The 16,542-nt window shown below is 41.8% G+C and overlaps 2 protein-coding genes across 36 annotated transcripts in view; one reads left to right on the forward strand and one right to left on the reverse strand.

Annotated features, from left to right (window-relative positions):
* Positions 1-3,411, forward strand: part of SYNRG (synergin gamma) — an 84,348-nt gene extending 80,937 nt beyond the window's left edge. For 18 of the 35 annotated variants that reach the window (XM_044744504.2, XM_044744507.2, XM_044744508.2 and 15 more), the window contains 3 exons: positions 554-664; positions 1,017-1,052; positions 2,766-3,411. In XM_044744504.2, the coding sequence (XP_044600439.1) occupies positions 554-664; positions 1,017-1,052; positions 2,766-2,897 (279 nt within the window). In that variant the 3' untranslated portion in view covers positions 2,898-3,411. Of the gene's footprint in view, positions 1-553; positions 665-803; positions 1,053-2,765 lie in introns of all 35 variants that reach the window. The other 17 variants (XM_044744506.2, XM_070482817.1, XM_070482820.1 and 14 more) reach the window with 2 other exon arrangements.
* A 3,812-nt stretch (positions 3,412-7,223) lies between these two features.
* On the reverse strand, positions 7,224-8,466 carry DUSP14 (dual specificity phosphatase 14). Its single transcript, XM_014862261.2, has one exon. The coding sequence runs from the start codon at positions 8,464-8,466 to the stop codon at positions 7,870-7,872; it is 597 nt and encodes a 198-aa protein (XP_014717747.1). The 3' UTR covers positions 7,224-7,869.
* Between the last annotated feature and the right edge of the window lie 8,076 nt (positions 8,467-16,542).

A 16,542-nucleotide genomic window follows, 5' to 3' on the forward strand; every position in this document is an offset into this window, starting at 1 on the left:
CCTTTCCTAAGCTTGCATTTCTTCCTATACCCGATCTTCTGCTCAGAGGCCTTTGCCTGTGCTGCTTGTTTGATGGAGAATAAATATCCTGCCCTCCCCGCCCAGCCTGCCCCATTGCCTTCGCTTAGCATACACCCATCAGGACTCAGCCAGGATGTGTCTCAGTTCTAGGAAGCATTCTCTGCCATCAGGCTCCTTTCCTTCCTGTTGGCTTGAGGTGAGTACCTCCCGCTCCCTGCCCCATGTGCCCTGGCACTCGGTACTTACTCCTAATATGGCTCTCACGGCACTGTGTTGCCCAGTACCCACCTGGCCCCCACCCTGGACTGTGAATTCTCAGAGGACAGGCCACTTTTTTCACTCAAGCTAGCATCCCCAGCACGTAGAACCCAGCAGGTAGGTACTCAGTAAACATGTGGGAAATTGATTAATTGTATTGGTGGTAATAGACTTTGCTTAATTTGCTGCTCGAGCTTTTGCAGATGAGTGATCAGAGTGAAGCCAAGAGCATTTGGAATTGCTGGATTCTTACCCATTTGTCTTGTCCTCACAGCCAGATGAAAATTCACTGGATTTTTCCTCTTGTATGCTACGGCCTGGGATTAAAAATGCTCAGGAACTTGCTTGTGGGGTGTGCCTTTTAAACGTGGACTCGAGGAGCCGGGTAAGTCACACACCTTCCCTTTGCAGATGGCAGAGCCCTTCCCTAATAGGAGCTGGGGAACAGCCCCCTCTAGCCCTTTGCACTGCAAGGGCTGTGACCGGAGGCAGGGATTTGACGAAGCTCTGAACTCTGACCACAGGAGCAGATGCATTCTTTCAAAAGGGCAGTGGGGGACGCTGTCGAGGGAACGGATGCAGATCTTGCCTTTGGAATGAGCATGCTGTTCGCATTGGGCCCGCAGCACCCTGTACCTGGTGGGGTGGTAAAGAGAAGAGGCTAACCTGATGTGTTTGGAGGCAAGAGGCCCTGTTCTGGGAATTTTGTTGACGTTATGGTTTCAACATTATTTCAGAAAGAAGAGAAGCCTGCAGAAGAACATCCTAAAAAAGTATGAACCAGTTACACATTTTCTTAGCATCTCCATCTTAATTTTGAGTGTGGAAGGCAAATCCGATGACTCCACTGCCATCCTGAACCGTTCCAATCATGAATCCTTTACTGAGTCATTTTCCTTCCCATAACGTTTGATTTAATCAACTAACGTGTCTGTGCGGGTCCGCTTCTGTCTTGTTTGCATGCTTGTGTCTCATAATTGGCTTCTGGTGTTGTGGTTCTTTTTCTCTGTCATAAACAGGGTAATAGAATGAGCACCTTCTGAAGACTGGGAGTTGTAGTGACGCAGAATGAGCTCAAAGAGCTGCAGGATTTGGCTATTATCAGACAAAAACAAATTGTTTGGGATTTAAAGTTTTGTTTTATTTATTTACTTATAGTGCTTTAGAAAACACCCAGGAAGTGGTTGAGGGTAGGACGGGCTGGTTGTAACTTACTGTAAGCATTTGTTGTTAGTGCTGCCCAGTCGATTCCGACTCCTAGCACCGCTGTGTGCACAAGAGTGGAACCCGGCCCAGTCTTTTTGCGCCATCTCTCAGCTTCCAGCACCATATCAAACAATGCTCTGCTGCTATTCTTTGGCTATTTCCTGGCCAATTTTTTGGGAAGTGGGTGGCCAGGTCCTTCTTCCTAGTCTGTCTTACTCTGGAAGCTCTGCTGAAACCTGTTCACAGTGGGTGACCCTGCTGGTATTTGAAATAGCAGTGACATAGCTTTCAGCATCACAGCGGCACGCAGCCAGCAGTGTAAGACAACTGACAGACGGGTGGTGTGGTTCTCGGACTGGGAAATGAAGCCAGGCCACAGCAGTGAGAGCACTGAATCTTAACCACTAGGCCACCAGGGCTGGCTACCTATAAGCATTATGTCCTCATCTGGAAGTAACTCTTATGTGTTCAATATCTTTTTATATATATATATATAAACCCCTACACCTATTTGGACTTTTTAATTATGTCAATTCAGTTATCAGCTCCCAATGACATTAGACTCTTAAGAGATTTTTTCTTTGTAAGATTGGCACCTAACGTCTGTTGCCAATCTTCCTTCTTTCTTTTTTTTTTTTCTTCTTCTTCTTCTCCCCAAAGCCTCCCAGTACACAGTTGTGTATATCCTAGTTGTAGGTCCTTCTGGCTCTGCTATGTGGGGTGCTGCCCCAGCATGGCCTGACAAGCGGTGTTAGCTCCACGCCAGGGATCCAAACCAGGGAAACCCTGGGCCACCAAAGCAGAGCACACAAAGCCAACCATTCAGCCACGGGCGGCCCGACCCTAAGAGATTTCTAATCTTTTGTTTTCTTTCATGATAGGACTGCAGTCAGCCACAGAAATTTAAGGGATTGTCAAAGGCCAGCCTTAGGGGAAGGGCGCCCTTCAGCACAATGAGGGGTAAAAATTATCCCCAGCCCTTGGCCATTTTAGTTCCTCATGTGATGTCCCCCCAGCCCCCCATAGCCTCTGGCTGCCTTTTCTGTGAAAGATTTGGCCTCCTTTTGCTGAAACTGGGTTTGATGGTAAAGATTTTTTTATACCTTTAATTAGCAGTGAAAACCTTTCTGCCTTGAATTCCTAGAGCCACCTGCTCAGCTTTTGTGTGTGTGCCCATTTGGCCTCAGCCTCCGTGACCTGGAGAGGTGTACGTGCTGGTTGCTGATCAGCTCTTAGCGCAGAAGCCTGACTTGCCCCACATCTCTCTTTGTTTCTGGCAGGCATTCAACTCAGAAACAGACAGTTTCAAGCTGGCATATGGAGGACACCAGTATCACGCCAGCTGTGCCAACTTCTGGATCAACTGTGTTGAACCAAAACCTCCTGGCCTTATCCTTCCTGATTTGCTCTGAAAAGTTCCTCTGTGAAGTACCAACTGGCTTTTTTTCTGTCCCACGCCATTGGGTGACAGGGACCAATAAACAGAATGCGAGTACTGCAAAGTTCACCTCCGTGAAGCTCCATGAAGAATTCCCTAAGAGGCAGAGGGAGAGAAAAGCTGCGGAAAGCTCCCTGTCATTCCTGCAGATGAGCTTTGTCCCTAGTTCCCGCTGCCAGTCTTTGGGATTTGAGGTAAAGTTGCCCTACCAAACTGCATGTGGCACCGAAAGTTTGCTAGCTTATCTCTAGTTCTCTTAAGATGTTTTACAATATGGACCACAGTTTTCCTTATCTAAGGAATAAATCGCTGCTGCAGTGTTGAAGCTGTGAAGAATTGACATTTGAAGAAAAATAAATTATCGTAGGACTGGAATTGGCAAGAATGTTTCGAGCCAGTGTTTGTTTATATCCAGAACACTTACTGTCCTGTGAAGTAGAATGTTTGTCAATATCTGAAATGAATAAAAAGGGGAAATTGTGATTAAACTGACGTTCTGTCTTTTTATAGAAAACATTCTGCTCATCTCCACTGGACAGTGGCAGGTAGGTGAGAGCAGATTTACCAGCTTTGTTGTAGCTAAACAAGTTCTCTACTCCTTTCATTCATTTCTAAAACTATCAACTTTCAAGACGACTTTTCCTTGACACACGCCTGGGCTCTTTGCAGTGAAGAAGGTTCGTTTTGACAGAGGCCCAAATCCTTATGTATCTGGACAAATAGCCTTCCCCTCAGGAAGCTTCACTGAAAACCTTGTTTGACCTCACACACAGACTGTGAACATGGTATTTTTTTCAGACGAGATTTAGAAAGGCAGCTGAATGAAATCTCTGTGGAGTGGCCTCTGTCCAAATTTCCAGAAATGACCACATAGGGACCAATACTACTGTATCTGTATGAGAGACCTGAAAATTAATTCAGTGTTAGAAGGTGGAGTTCCTGGCCTAGTGAGAATGGGAAAAACGTGTATTTATGGTAGAAGTACATGACTTAGAAGCATTGGAAGAAAATTGTTGTTTTTGAACAATTTTGAACACGGTCTCTGGTGTTGGGAATTTTCTTTGCCACTTAAACTGAATGCGTAAAATCAGAAAAAAAAGCCAAGTGGTTACAGACTGTGTTATTCCTGGGAAGAACATGCCAATCTAGGACACACATTCCTCTGAATCTTTGATTACATGCTTTATGAAGAGATTTTGAATCTGGTATGTTTCACTTAGTATGACTTAGGCTGTCTGACCTAGACTGTTTTTATTTGTAAACTGAAGAAGTTGTTTTTGTCTATGTAATTGCTACTTTACATAATTAGATTATTTTCCCTTCTCAGGGCAAAGTTTGAGGAAATTCAGTTTTGTTCCATTTTACAGCTTTCCCCTCCATCTTCTCCAAGAAAGGTATAGAACATTTTCATTAAATAGCTGTTGAGGAGGCTTCCGCTTTACCTTGCTGTGCACCAGAATGCACAGAGCAGTGTTGACGACATAAACCTGTTTTTCTCATTTGTTGCCATACATCTCCCCTGCTAATGACCAAGACGGCTGTCTCTGCATTGCTGCCTCCAGAGCCTCTGCCTTCACAGGGCTGGTGGGGTTAGGACCAACACAAGTAGGCTGGTTCCCAGCAGGCTTTTCTTGAGGCCCCTGTGCTCTGCTTCAGCCTGTGCTGCACCTAGTTTCAGCATGGCCCCACAATTCAAGCAGGCTTCTAATCAGCCTTGTACTTTCCATAACAGACCATGGTAACAGAATCTACCTTTGCCAGAAGAATATCTCCCAGTTTGACGGAATTTACATTGCTGAGACATTTTTTGGAAATGCTATCTGGACTATTATTGTCACAGTGGCTTGTGTATCAATGACTTTTCTTCCCCCCCCCCCCCCCCCGCTTTTTCTCCCCCAACCCCCCCAGTACATAGTTGTATATTTTTAGTTGTGGGTTCTTCTAGTTGTGTTAATGACATTTTAAAAAGTATGCTCATCTGTTAACTAGGTTGGTTTCCGTTCCTAGATATATTCCAGAAAGCCTCGGATAAAATTCCTAAGTATAATCACTGCTGACCTTATGAAGTATGATAGGTTTAGTCACTCCATGGGAGGTGCAAAAGAGAAAAATACAGCAGACATCAACTAAAAGCCTTTGCTATGAAAAATACTCACTACTTTAAGTATCTATTTAATAGTGGAAGTGTTTATGAGATACCACCAATAAGGATTTGGGGAGTGTGGAAAACCACTGCGTTGAGTTTATTTATGCAAGTTTATTAAAATGACTCAACACTGCATTCAGCTTTGCCTCAGCTCTCGTTAGCCAAGAGCCCAGTGTCCTTGGAAACAGTAACCAAGGTTACTCATTTCTATACTGTGTACTGTGCAGGCAGCTTCGCCCCACTGCTTGAGTGGTGATTAATAAGCACTTTTCTTTTTCGGTATTGTATCTTGCCTTTAAAAATTTTATGGCTTAGTATGTAATTTAATTTTTGTCTGGACATGCTTGAGATAGAAGAGGCACAGAGTATGTTAGGATATTTATTACCCATGCTTTATTTTCCCTGTGTCTACTAGTTATCACTCTACATAGGTTGCATATTTTGAATTATTTGAATATATTGTGTGCATACACATTTGTTGTTTTTTTTGTTGTTTTAAGATTTTTATTTTTTTCCTTTTTCTCCCCAAAGCCCCCCAGTACATAGTTGCGTATTTTTAGTTGTGGGTCCTTCTAGTTGTGGCATGTGGGACGTCGCCTCAGCATGGCCTGATGAGCGGTGCCATGTCCACACTCAGGATCCAAACTGGCGAAACCCTGGGCTGCCAAAGTGGAGCGTGCGAACTTAACCACTCGGCCATGGGTCGGCCCCGCTGTCATTTGTTTAAAGATGCCTTTTATTTAAAGACTAGTATGTTCTTAAGCCTTGAAAAGATTATGGGGCCTTTATGTTACAGGAATTCAAAATGCTTGCTCTGCACTTGGTGTCTCTATAAAACTTCCCTAACACCTAGGCCCCACACCTTCCTTTGGGACCAGCTGATAAACTCTGACATTTAGGTTAGAAAGGTGATAAGCTTCCCAAGTGCTAAGAATGCTCTTAGTTCCATCCCAATCATGGCATTTGCCAGGGTTTCTGCAGGAAGTTCTCCTTAATTACCAGGAACATCTGTCACCAGGTGTTCTCTTACTAGAGTAGAGTGATTATTTTCGGCTTCTTGTCCAGAGACTACCAGACTTAACGTGTGCCTTCATAGTAAAGACGCCGTAACCTCCACAGCCACAGGATTCTTCTGTTGTTCTTCCAATTGATTTTTGACCATGTGCTGATATGGTATTTGTGCGCTCCTCTGATTTCCCATAGAAACTATTCATTATTCCAGAATAGAATATGAATTATTCTAGAATATGAATTCTAGCATATTCTAGAATATGAATTTATTCTAGAATAAATAGGAATAGTTCCTATTTAGACAATAATGGTGCATGTTTATAAAAGTGGGCAAATGCTATGAAAAAGAGACAAGGTAGGATTTAGATGGAAACGATTGCCACAGACTAGGTAAAATCTGATAGATATAATTTATATAAATATGCAGTCACTGGCATTGTATCTATGGCATCTTGCCAAAACAGACCAAAAATCTAGAAAATTATTCCATGGATAAGCAAGCTACCATCTACCTGGCAAATGAAGTAAAATAAAGCAGTGCTGTGACAAGTGGCTGCTCTCCCTAAAAGAAAGGGGCAACCTGGTAACTCCCATCACTTTCCCAGGAGCACAGCACAGAGAAGAGCTAATTAAACTTCTACCAAGTCCCTGATGAGCTGTGTTGTCACATTTATTAGGAGCAGTGAACTGGGTGACATTCCCAGGTTTCAACAAAGGAAGCCATTGTTGCTTATCACTTGTATTCTGTTGTGTAGCTTGTACTGAGGCTTGCTTTAGGGTATTTGTGTGTTAATAGTCAAGGAAAGGCACACCTTTTGTTAAAAACCACTCTGATGGAGGACTCACTGCTTTAATGTACTCCAGTTACCAAGAGACAACTGAAACCAGTACCTTTTAAAAATGGGAGTGTGTACGCCACGCCATTTTCCACTGTTCCAGCATCGTGAATGATGTTACCATCTGCCCATCTGCAAGGATGTGGAGCACTGACGTGATTCAGCTGGGATGCCTGTCTTAAGTCGTGTTCATCATTGTCACAGGAGCCATATATTTAACACAGTTGTTGGAGAGCATCTTTCTTCCATCATCAACACATACACACGCACATGCACTTTGAAATTCTTATGAGTAAAAATTCTAATATGTTATGCAGATATATTTATTAAAAATAATGCTAATATAATCCTGGGGCACATTGATTCCAAGAGGGTATTTGCAGCAGATTTCATTATAATTACTTAACAGCTAAATAATAAAGGTTTCTTTGTTTTTTTTAACTTACAGAGTCACTAAATAATCGAGGGGAAAGGAAAGAGTAGGGCTAATCCAGTAGAGACTGAAGCTGGTATCAATCTTCCCTAAGCATTTATTTGGTCGGCAGCCTTGGGCAAAGCTTGTCTCTAAAGGGTTAATCGGGGCCCAAAGTGATTTTTGCAGTGAGCTCCTCCTGCACCTGCCATGATGCCAAAAGGCATGAGATTCAGAATAGAGCAGAACCAAACAGTTTATTAAACTGTTCAAATTGTTAAAAATGATTAAAAGCCAGTTAAAGATTTTCATAAACATTATTCCAAAATGTTAGTTTTAAAAATGTTACTAGCAATGTATGCATTCCCCTTATGTTCCTCCCCTCCCTATCTCTTAAAATAAACTTGAACACCTAGTGTAAAAAACACTTCAGGGAGAACCAAAAGTCAACCGTTTGAAAAGAAAGGTGAAGAGGGGAGCAGACGGTGTGTAGCAGATGCTGGTACTGCTCGAGGGGCTGCTGATGCAGGTGCTGGCGGCATTAAATCCCCCAGTAAGGCATCAGGTGTCGGGACTCTTTTTCATAAACGTCTGGAACTACGCCGTAAGGTGTCTGTACCATTTTAACTGTTGACTTCCCAAAGAGCTGGCGCTCGTAGTCTATCAGCTGCCTCCAGAAGCCTACGTTGGGCCTGATGACAGGCCTCCGGGCTTTCACCCAGTTGTACGCCTCCAGCAGGCACACATTGTGGAATTTCATCAGGTAAGCTATGCAGAGGGTGGCCGAGCGGCTCACGCCAGCAGCACAGTGCACCAGGGTGGCCCCGTGCTTCCTGCTCACACTGTGGATCTTGTCAGCCACAGTGTCAAAGTACAGTCCAATGGGGGCATGAGGCATGTCAGCCAGAGGCACTTTAACATATTCAAATTGGGGCCAGTTGAAATTGGGGATCTCAATGGTAGCATTAACGATGCAGGTGATGCCACGAGCCTGGAGGAGGTGCCGGTTGGAGGCCACACTGCCTCTGCCCAGGAAGAGAGAGGAGGTGATTTGAGCAATGCCTCCTATGTCTCCCTCAGAAATCATCCGAGGGGCCATGAGAGTCCGTGGTAGTGTGCTGTGACCTCTGGAGCTCATGAAGACGCCGGCAATCACACTTGCATCGTTGGAAGCAAGACCAGATGTTTGTTTTCCTCCACCAAGGAATCCGAAATTACAGTCTCCTTCCTGCAAAATACAGGTATCTGTCAGTAGTTCAAACATTAGTCATCACAGCCTTCTGCCGTGTTTGTGGAATGGGAAGGTGAAAGGATTAGAAATGGTTATTTTCTATAATAGAGTACATTCTTTCAAGGATGTAGACAAATCATTTTCTATCGATTAACAGTTAGGAAAAGTAGCCTAAGATGCCAATATGTAAAATCAATGTAAAACTCAGCTCTCCAATGATTGTAAAAAAAAAAAAAAAAAACCTAAATGGAAAATAGAACTCATCATCCTCTTTTAGGATAAGTTAAAGACAGAAACATGCTCAACTGGTTCCTGAACAACGATCTCGCAGGGTCTTGCTCTTCCTGAAGGAGTGGCGTTCCTCAGTAAATGAATTCTGATCCCTCATGCAGCCGTGTTCTTCATACACTTCTTGCCCGCCTCCACGGCTACGAAGGCTCTATTTCCCTAGACCTAATTCTCGACATAGAGATCTTACAAAGGTATCAAAATGATATCGTATGAGGTAATATATTCAATGAACTGCCTTTATAAAGGAGTTACAGAAAAGGCAGGATATATGATCACTTTAGCCCTTTATTATTTAAAAACAGCTAACTCCTATCATATTTGTGACATCTGATCACTTTGGAAATCAAACCAGCTTTGGGTAACTTGTGCTGTGGCATTTCCATGGAAATAATCCCAGGCAATTTGAAAGCCATCGTCTCAAAAATTCATTTGTCTAAGTTAATGAGCATTTCAGTTGACCTGACCCTGGGTATGCTTAAGTGGTAACTTCACTGTCCTCAGCCAATTCTAAGCTCCAAGATGAAGCTGGCTTCAGATGTGTGTTGGAATTCAAATTAGCTTAGTTTAACGTTTGAAGATATATTTTCTCACTTGTACAGGGTTTACTATAAAAGACATTCAATATTATATACTGTTTACATAGCAAATTAGTAACAATAAGAAAGAAAATGATTGGTTTCCTGAGGTTTTAGACACATCAGTTCCTGTCACTGCAAAATCACACTGCTTTACAGTCTGTGTTCCCTGGGCAGTGTGCTTATCCCCGTGCATGTGTGGACGCCCAAAGGAAGTGCAGTCAGACAAGAATACCCAGTTCCACAGACAGAGTGGTGCTGGGGCTACTCACTTGTGAGGAGTTACTCTGGAGTGCTGGGTCTGGATCTGAAAAGTCCTAAATGAGTGATCACAGTGGATACAAATCAGATCTGCAGGAAGACAAGAAGGCAAGAATGTGGCCAATCAGGAAATACAACAGAATTCCTCCTGGGTTGTTTTGTTGTTTTGGTGAGGAAGATTGTCCCTGAGCTAGTATCTGTTGCCAATCTTCCTCTATTTTGTATGTAGGAAGCCGCCACAGCATGGCTTGATCAGCGGTACATAGGTCCACGCCCAGAATCTGAACCCACAAACCTCAAGCTGCTGAAGCGGAGTACTTAACCATTACGCCACCGGGCCAGCCCCCTTCCCTGGGTTCTTACTACTAAATTGGGTTTGACTAGAATAAATCTAGGAAATGGAAGGCATGCTAAATATACTAGATGTGCATTTAAAGAATGCACCAGTAAGAAATGTCAATCTAAGTCTCAGCTTTTCATTAATGACACATAACCCACGGTGTGAGAGATAAAGTACCATTTTGGCCAAAAAAGAGATAAATTTTTGAAAGGAGGAGATTCAGAAGACCACAACATATCCATGAAATGTAAGGCACTGCCTACTGGGCCCGCAAGAGATGCAAAATGAGGGGCCAGCCCCGTGGCCGAGTGGTTAAGTTCACATGCTCGGCTTCAGTGGCCCAGGGTTTCGCTGGTTCGGATCCTAGGCGCAGACATGGCACTGCTGGTCAGGCCATGCTGAGGTGGCATCCCACACAGCACAACCAGAGGCACTCACAACTAGAATATACAACTATGTACTGGGGGGCTTTGGGAAGAAGAATAAAAAAAAAAGATTGGCAACAGTTGTTATCAGGTGCCAATCTTTAAAAAAAAAAAAAAAAGAGATGCAAAACGAGCTAGTCTCTTCCATGTGCCCTCAGTCAACCGAGCAGTGTGAGAGACGGTGTGCAATGGGCTGGACACCACAGGGAGTGCCACAGCTAAGCCAGACGCAGGAGATGCTTCACAAAGACCAGCACTGCAGATGTGGCCGCGGCCATGGGCGCCAACTACAGGAAGTGCTGGTGTGGAGGAGAGCAATTTGAAATTTCATTTTGCTTTCTCTTCCACATTGGCCCTCTTATTTTATTAACTTATATTACAGTATGATGAGCACCAATGGGTATCATTAAAAATGTATTCCTCCCCTACCTGTCCCTCTGCCTTTCCTAGGTAACCATCACACTTTATTCTTTACAGCTCTGTTGAGGCATAGCTGACATACAAATTGATATACAACTTGATGAGTTTTGACATATGTATAAACTTGAGACACCATGACCAAAAAATAATAAACATATCCATCAACCCCCATCAAAATTTCCCCATGCTCCTTTGTAATTCATCCATCTCTCACCCTAGCCCCAATTGCAAGCAACCACTGATCTGTTTTCTGTTACTATATTTTGCATTTTCTAGACTTTTATGTGATAGAATCATACAATATAGGGATTTTGTTTGTTTGTTTGGTCTGGCTTTCACTCAGCATAATTATTTTGACATTCATCCATGCTGCATATATCAATAGTTTATTCCTTTTTATCACCGAGTTGTATTCCATTATGTAGATATACCATGGTTTGTTATCTGTTCACCTACTGATGAAAATTGGGTTGATTCTAATTTTAAGCTATTACAAGTAAAGTAGATGTAAACATTCGTGTATAGGTGTTTGTGTGGGCATATGCCTTCCTTTCTCTTGCTTAAATACCTAGGAGTGGAAGGGCTGGGTCATATGACATGTGCATATTTAACAATTTAAAATAGTGTTTTAAAAAGCGTTAAAAATAGTTATAGCTTGCAGCCTGAGGGGCAGGCTTTTAATTAAACACACATGTAAAGACCCAGTGTAATCCTCTTGAGAGACCTCGGAGGGTGAGTGCTATGTTCATGCTCTCCCTCTGCCAAACTCCAGTATTTCCCAGAGAGTAGCTTCTACATGTGTCTGGTGCCTTGGTTTTTGTGGCTGCCGCCTAGGCAGCCTTGCTCGGCTGGCTCTGGTGGCCACCACAGCTTGTGTTCTTGGTCCCATGGGACTTTAACAAATGGAGAGACAGTTCTTGGGCAGCTACCACCCCCAGGGCAGTGCCCAGAGAGCAGATTGGAGCACACCCCTAGTCTTTCTGTCAGAGAGGCCTATTTGCTTGTCCTGGAGCTTTGGCCTGAGGGGCAGGCTTCTAGTTTGGCACACATCTAAGGGTATGCTAAGGAGAAGAGAGAAAGGGGCAGAAAACTTATTTGAAGAAATAATGGCTGAAAACTTCCCTAACCTGGGGAAGGAAACAGATATCCAGATCCAAGTCGTCTGGAGATTTCCAAAAAGGTGAACCCAGAGAGACCTACACCAAGAAAGATTATAATTAAATTGTCAAAAGTTAAAAAGATAAGGAGAGACTCTTAAAAGCAGCAAGCAAAAAACAACTTGTTAAGTACAAGGGAACCCCCATAAGACTACAAGCAGATTTTTCAGCAGAAACTTTGCATGCCAGAAAGGAGTGGCAGGATATATTCGAGGCGCTGAAAGAAAAAACTTCCAATCAAGAATACTCCACCCAGGAAAGTTATGATTCAGATTTGAAGGAGAGAGAGAGAGTTTTCCAGAACAGCAGAAGCTACAGGAGTTCATCACCACTAAACCAGTCTTACAAGAAATGTTAAAGAGAGATTTGTAAGCTGAAAAGAAAGGGTGTTGGGGCCAGCCCTGTGGCCGAGGGGTTAAGTTCACACGCTCCACTGCGGCCGCCCAGGGTTTCACTGGTTTGGATCCTGGGTGCGGACATGGCACCACTCATCAGGCCATGCTGAGGCGGCGTCCCACGTGCCACAACTACAATATACAACTATGTACTGGGGGGATTTGGGGAGAAGAAGAAGAAAAAAAATACGGTGTTAATTTGTAAAACGAAAACATATGAAAGTATAAATCTCACTGGTAAAGGTAAATTATAGTAAAATTTTGGATAATTTAATGTAAAATGGTAGATTAATCATTTATAAAGCTACTATGAAGGTTACAGGACAAAAGTAGTAAAAATAACTAACTACAATAATTATTTAAGGGATATGCAAGATAAAAAGATGTAAAATGTGACATCAAAAACATAAAACAGGGGCAGGCCTGGTGGCATGGCAGTTAAGTGCACACATTCCACTTTGGCGGCCTGGGGTTTGCCAGTTTGGGTCCCAGGTGTGGACATGGCACCGCTTGGCACGCCATGCTGTGGTAGGTGTCCCACGTATAAAGCAGAGGAAGATGGGCACAGATGTTAGCTCAGGGCCAGTCTTCTTCAGCAAAAAGAGGAGGATTGGCAGCAGATGTTAGCTCAGGGGTAATCTTCCTCAAAAAAACAAAACAAAACAAAACATGGTGGGGGGTAGTAAAAATGTAGAGCTTTAGAATACATTCAAACTTAAGTTGTTATCAAGTTAAAATAGACTGTTATAAAGTTGTTATATGTAAGCCTCATGGTAACCACAAAGCAAAAACCTATGGTAGATAAACAAAAGAGAAAGAGAAAGTAATGTAAACATACCACTAAAGACAATCATCAAATCACAAAGTAAAAGAGCAAGAAGAAAGGAAGAGAGGAACTACAAAAGAGAAAACAGGGGCCGGCCCCGTGGCCAAGTGCTTAAGTTCACGCACTCTGCTTCGGCGGCCCAGGGTTTCACCAGTTTGAATCCTGGGCACAGACATGGCACCACTCATTAGGGCATGCTGAGGCGGCATCCCACATGCCACAACTAGAAGGACCCACAACTAAAAAATATACAACTATGTACTGGGGGGATTTGGGGTGAAAAAGAAAAAAAAAATAAGACTAGCAAGAGTTGTTAGCTCAGATGCCAATCTTTAAAAAAAGAAAAGAAAACAATTAACAAAAAGGCAATAAGTACATACCTATCAATAATTATGTTAAATGTAAATGGACAAAATTCTCCAATCAAAAGACCTAGAGTGGCTGAATGGATAAAAAATAAGACCCATCTATATGATATCTATAAGAGACTCATTTCAGATAAGGACACACACAGAATGAAAGTGAAGGGATGAAAAAGATATCTCATGCAAATGGAAACCAAAAGAAAGCTGGGGTAACTATACTTATATCAGACAAAATAGACTTTAAAACAAGACTGAATAAGAGACAAGGGTATTATATAGTGATAAAAGGGTCAATCCAACAAGAGGATATAACATTTGTAAATATTTATGCACCTAACATAGAAGAACCTAAATATATAAAGCAATATTAACAGACCTAAAGGGAGAAACAGACAGCAATACAATAGTAGGAGACTTTAATAGCCAACTTTCATTGATGAATAGATCATCCAGACAGACAATCAATAAGGAAACATCAGCCTTAAATGACATGTTACACCAGATGGACTTAACAGATATATACAGAACATTCCATCTAAAAGCAACAGAATATCATTCTTCTCAAGTATACATGGAACATTCTTCAGGATAGATCATACCCTAGGCCACAAAACAAGTCCTAATAAATTTAAGAAAACTGAAATCATATCAAGCATCTTTTCTGACTACAATGTTATGAAACTAGAAATCAATTACAATAAGAAAACTGGAAAATTTACAAATATGTGGAAATTAAACAACATGCTTGGGGGCCAGCAATGTGGCCAAGTGGTTAAGTTTGCACACTCCACTCCAGCAGCCCAGGGTTTCACCGGTTCGGATCCTAAGCATGGACATGGCACTGCTCATCAAGCCATACTGAGGCAGCATCCCACATAGCACAACCAGAAGGACCTACAACTAGATATACAACTATGTACTGGGGGGCTTTGGGGAGAAGATGAAGAAGAAGAAAAAAACACAACATGCTACTGAACAACCAAGGGATAAAAGGGGAAATAAAAAAAATACCTTAAGACAAGTGAAAATGGAAATACATCATACCAAAATTTATGCGTTGCAGCAAAAGCAGTTCTAGGAGGGAAATCCATAGTAACAGATGCCTAAATCAAGAAATAAGAACCAGCCCTGATGGCCTAGTGGTTAAAGTTCTGCACATGCAGCTTCAGTAGCCCAGGTTCAGTTCCCAGGCACAGAACCACACCACTCATTTGTCAGTAGCCATGCTTTGGCAGCGGCTCACATAGAAGAACTAGAAGGACTTACAACTAGAATATACAACTATGTACTGGGGTTTTGGGGAGGGGAAGAAAAAAAAAGATCTCAAATAAACAACCCAACTTTACAGCTCAAGGAACTACAAAAAGAACAACAGATGAAGCTCAAAGTTAGTAGAAGGAAGAAATAAAGATCAGAGCAGAAATCAATGAAACAGAGACTAAAATGACAATAGAAAAGATCAATGAAACTAAGAGCTGGTTCTTTGAAAAGATAAAATTGACACACTTTTATCTAGACTCATCAAAAGAGGACTCAAAATCAGAAATGAGATGGTACAACTGATACCACTGAAATACAAAAAATCATAAGAGACTACTAGAACAATTATACACCAACAAATTGGACAACCTGGAAGAAATAAATAAATTCCTAGAAACATGCAACTTACCAAGAGTGAATCATGAAGAAATAGAAAGCCCGAACAGAGCAGTAACTAGTAAGGAGATTGAAATCAGTAATCAAAACCCTCCAAACAAAAAAAAAAGCCACAAACAGATGGCTTCACCAGTGAATTCTACCAAACATTTAAAGAATTAATACTAATCCTTCTCAAACTCTTCCAAAACATAGAAGAGGAGGGAATACCTCCAAACTCATTTTATGAGGTCAACATTACACTGATACCAAAACCAGACATGGATGCCACAAGAAAATTACAGGCCAATATCCCTAACGAACATAATGCAAAAATCCTCAACAAAATATGAGCAAACCAAATTCAACAATATATTAAAAGGATCACACACCATGATCAAGTGGGATTTATTCCAGGGATACAAGGATGGTTCAACATCTACAAATCAATCAATGTGATACACCACACAAACAAAATGAAGAATAAAAATCATATGATCATCTCAATAGATGCAGACAAAGCACTTGACAAAATTCAACATCTATTTATGATAAAAACTCTCAGTAAAGTGGGTATAGAGGGAATGTACCTCAACATCATAATAATGACACGTCCACAGCTAACATCATACTCGGTGGTGACAGCCTAAAGCTTTTCCTCTAAGATCAGGAACAAGACAAGGATGTCCACTCCCACCACTTTTATTCAACATAGTATTGGAAGTTGTAGCCAGAGCATTTAGGCAAGAGAAAGAAAAGGCATCCAAATTGGAAAAGCAGTAGTAAAACTGTCACTATTTGCAGATGACATGGTATTATATATAGAAAACCCTAAAGACTTCACTAAAAAACTGTTAGAACTAAGAAACAAATTCAGTAAAGTTACAGATACAAAATCAATATTCAAAAATCTGTTGCATTTCTATATGGTAATAATGAACTATCAGAAAGAGAAATTAAGAAAACAATCCCATTTACAATTGCATCAAAAAGAATAAAAATACTTAGGAATGACTTTAACCAAGGAGGTGAAAGATCTGCACACTGAAAAACTATGAAACACTGAGGAAAGAAAGTGAAGACACACATAAATGCAAAGATATTCTGTGCTAATGGATTGGAAGATTTAATATTGTTAAAATGTCCATACTACCCAAAGCAATCTACAGATTTAATGCAATCCTATCAAAATTCCAGTGGCGTTTTCACAGAAATACAACAAACAATCCTAAAATTTGTATGGAACCACAAAAGACCCCGAATAGCCAAAAGCAATCTTGAAAAAGAACAAAG

The sequence above is a fragment of the Equus asinus genome, chromosome 13 (assembly GCF_041296235.1).
Source record: "Equus asinus isolate D_3611 breed Donkey chromosome 13, EquAss-T2T_v2, whole genome shotgun sequence".
In the NCBI taxonomy this organism is placed as follows: Eukaryota; Metazoa; Chordata; class Mammalia; order Perissodactyla; family Equidae; genus Equus; species Equus asinus.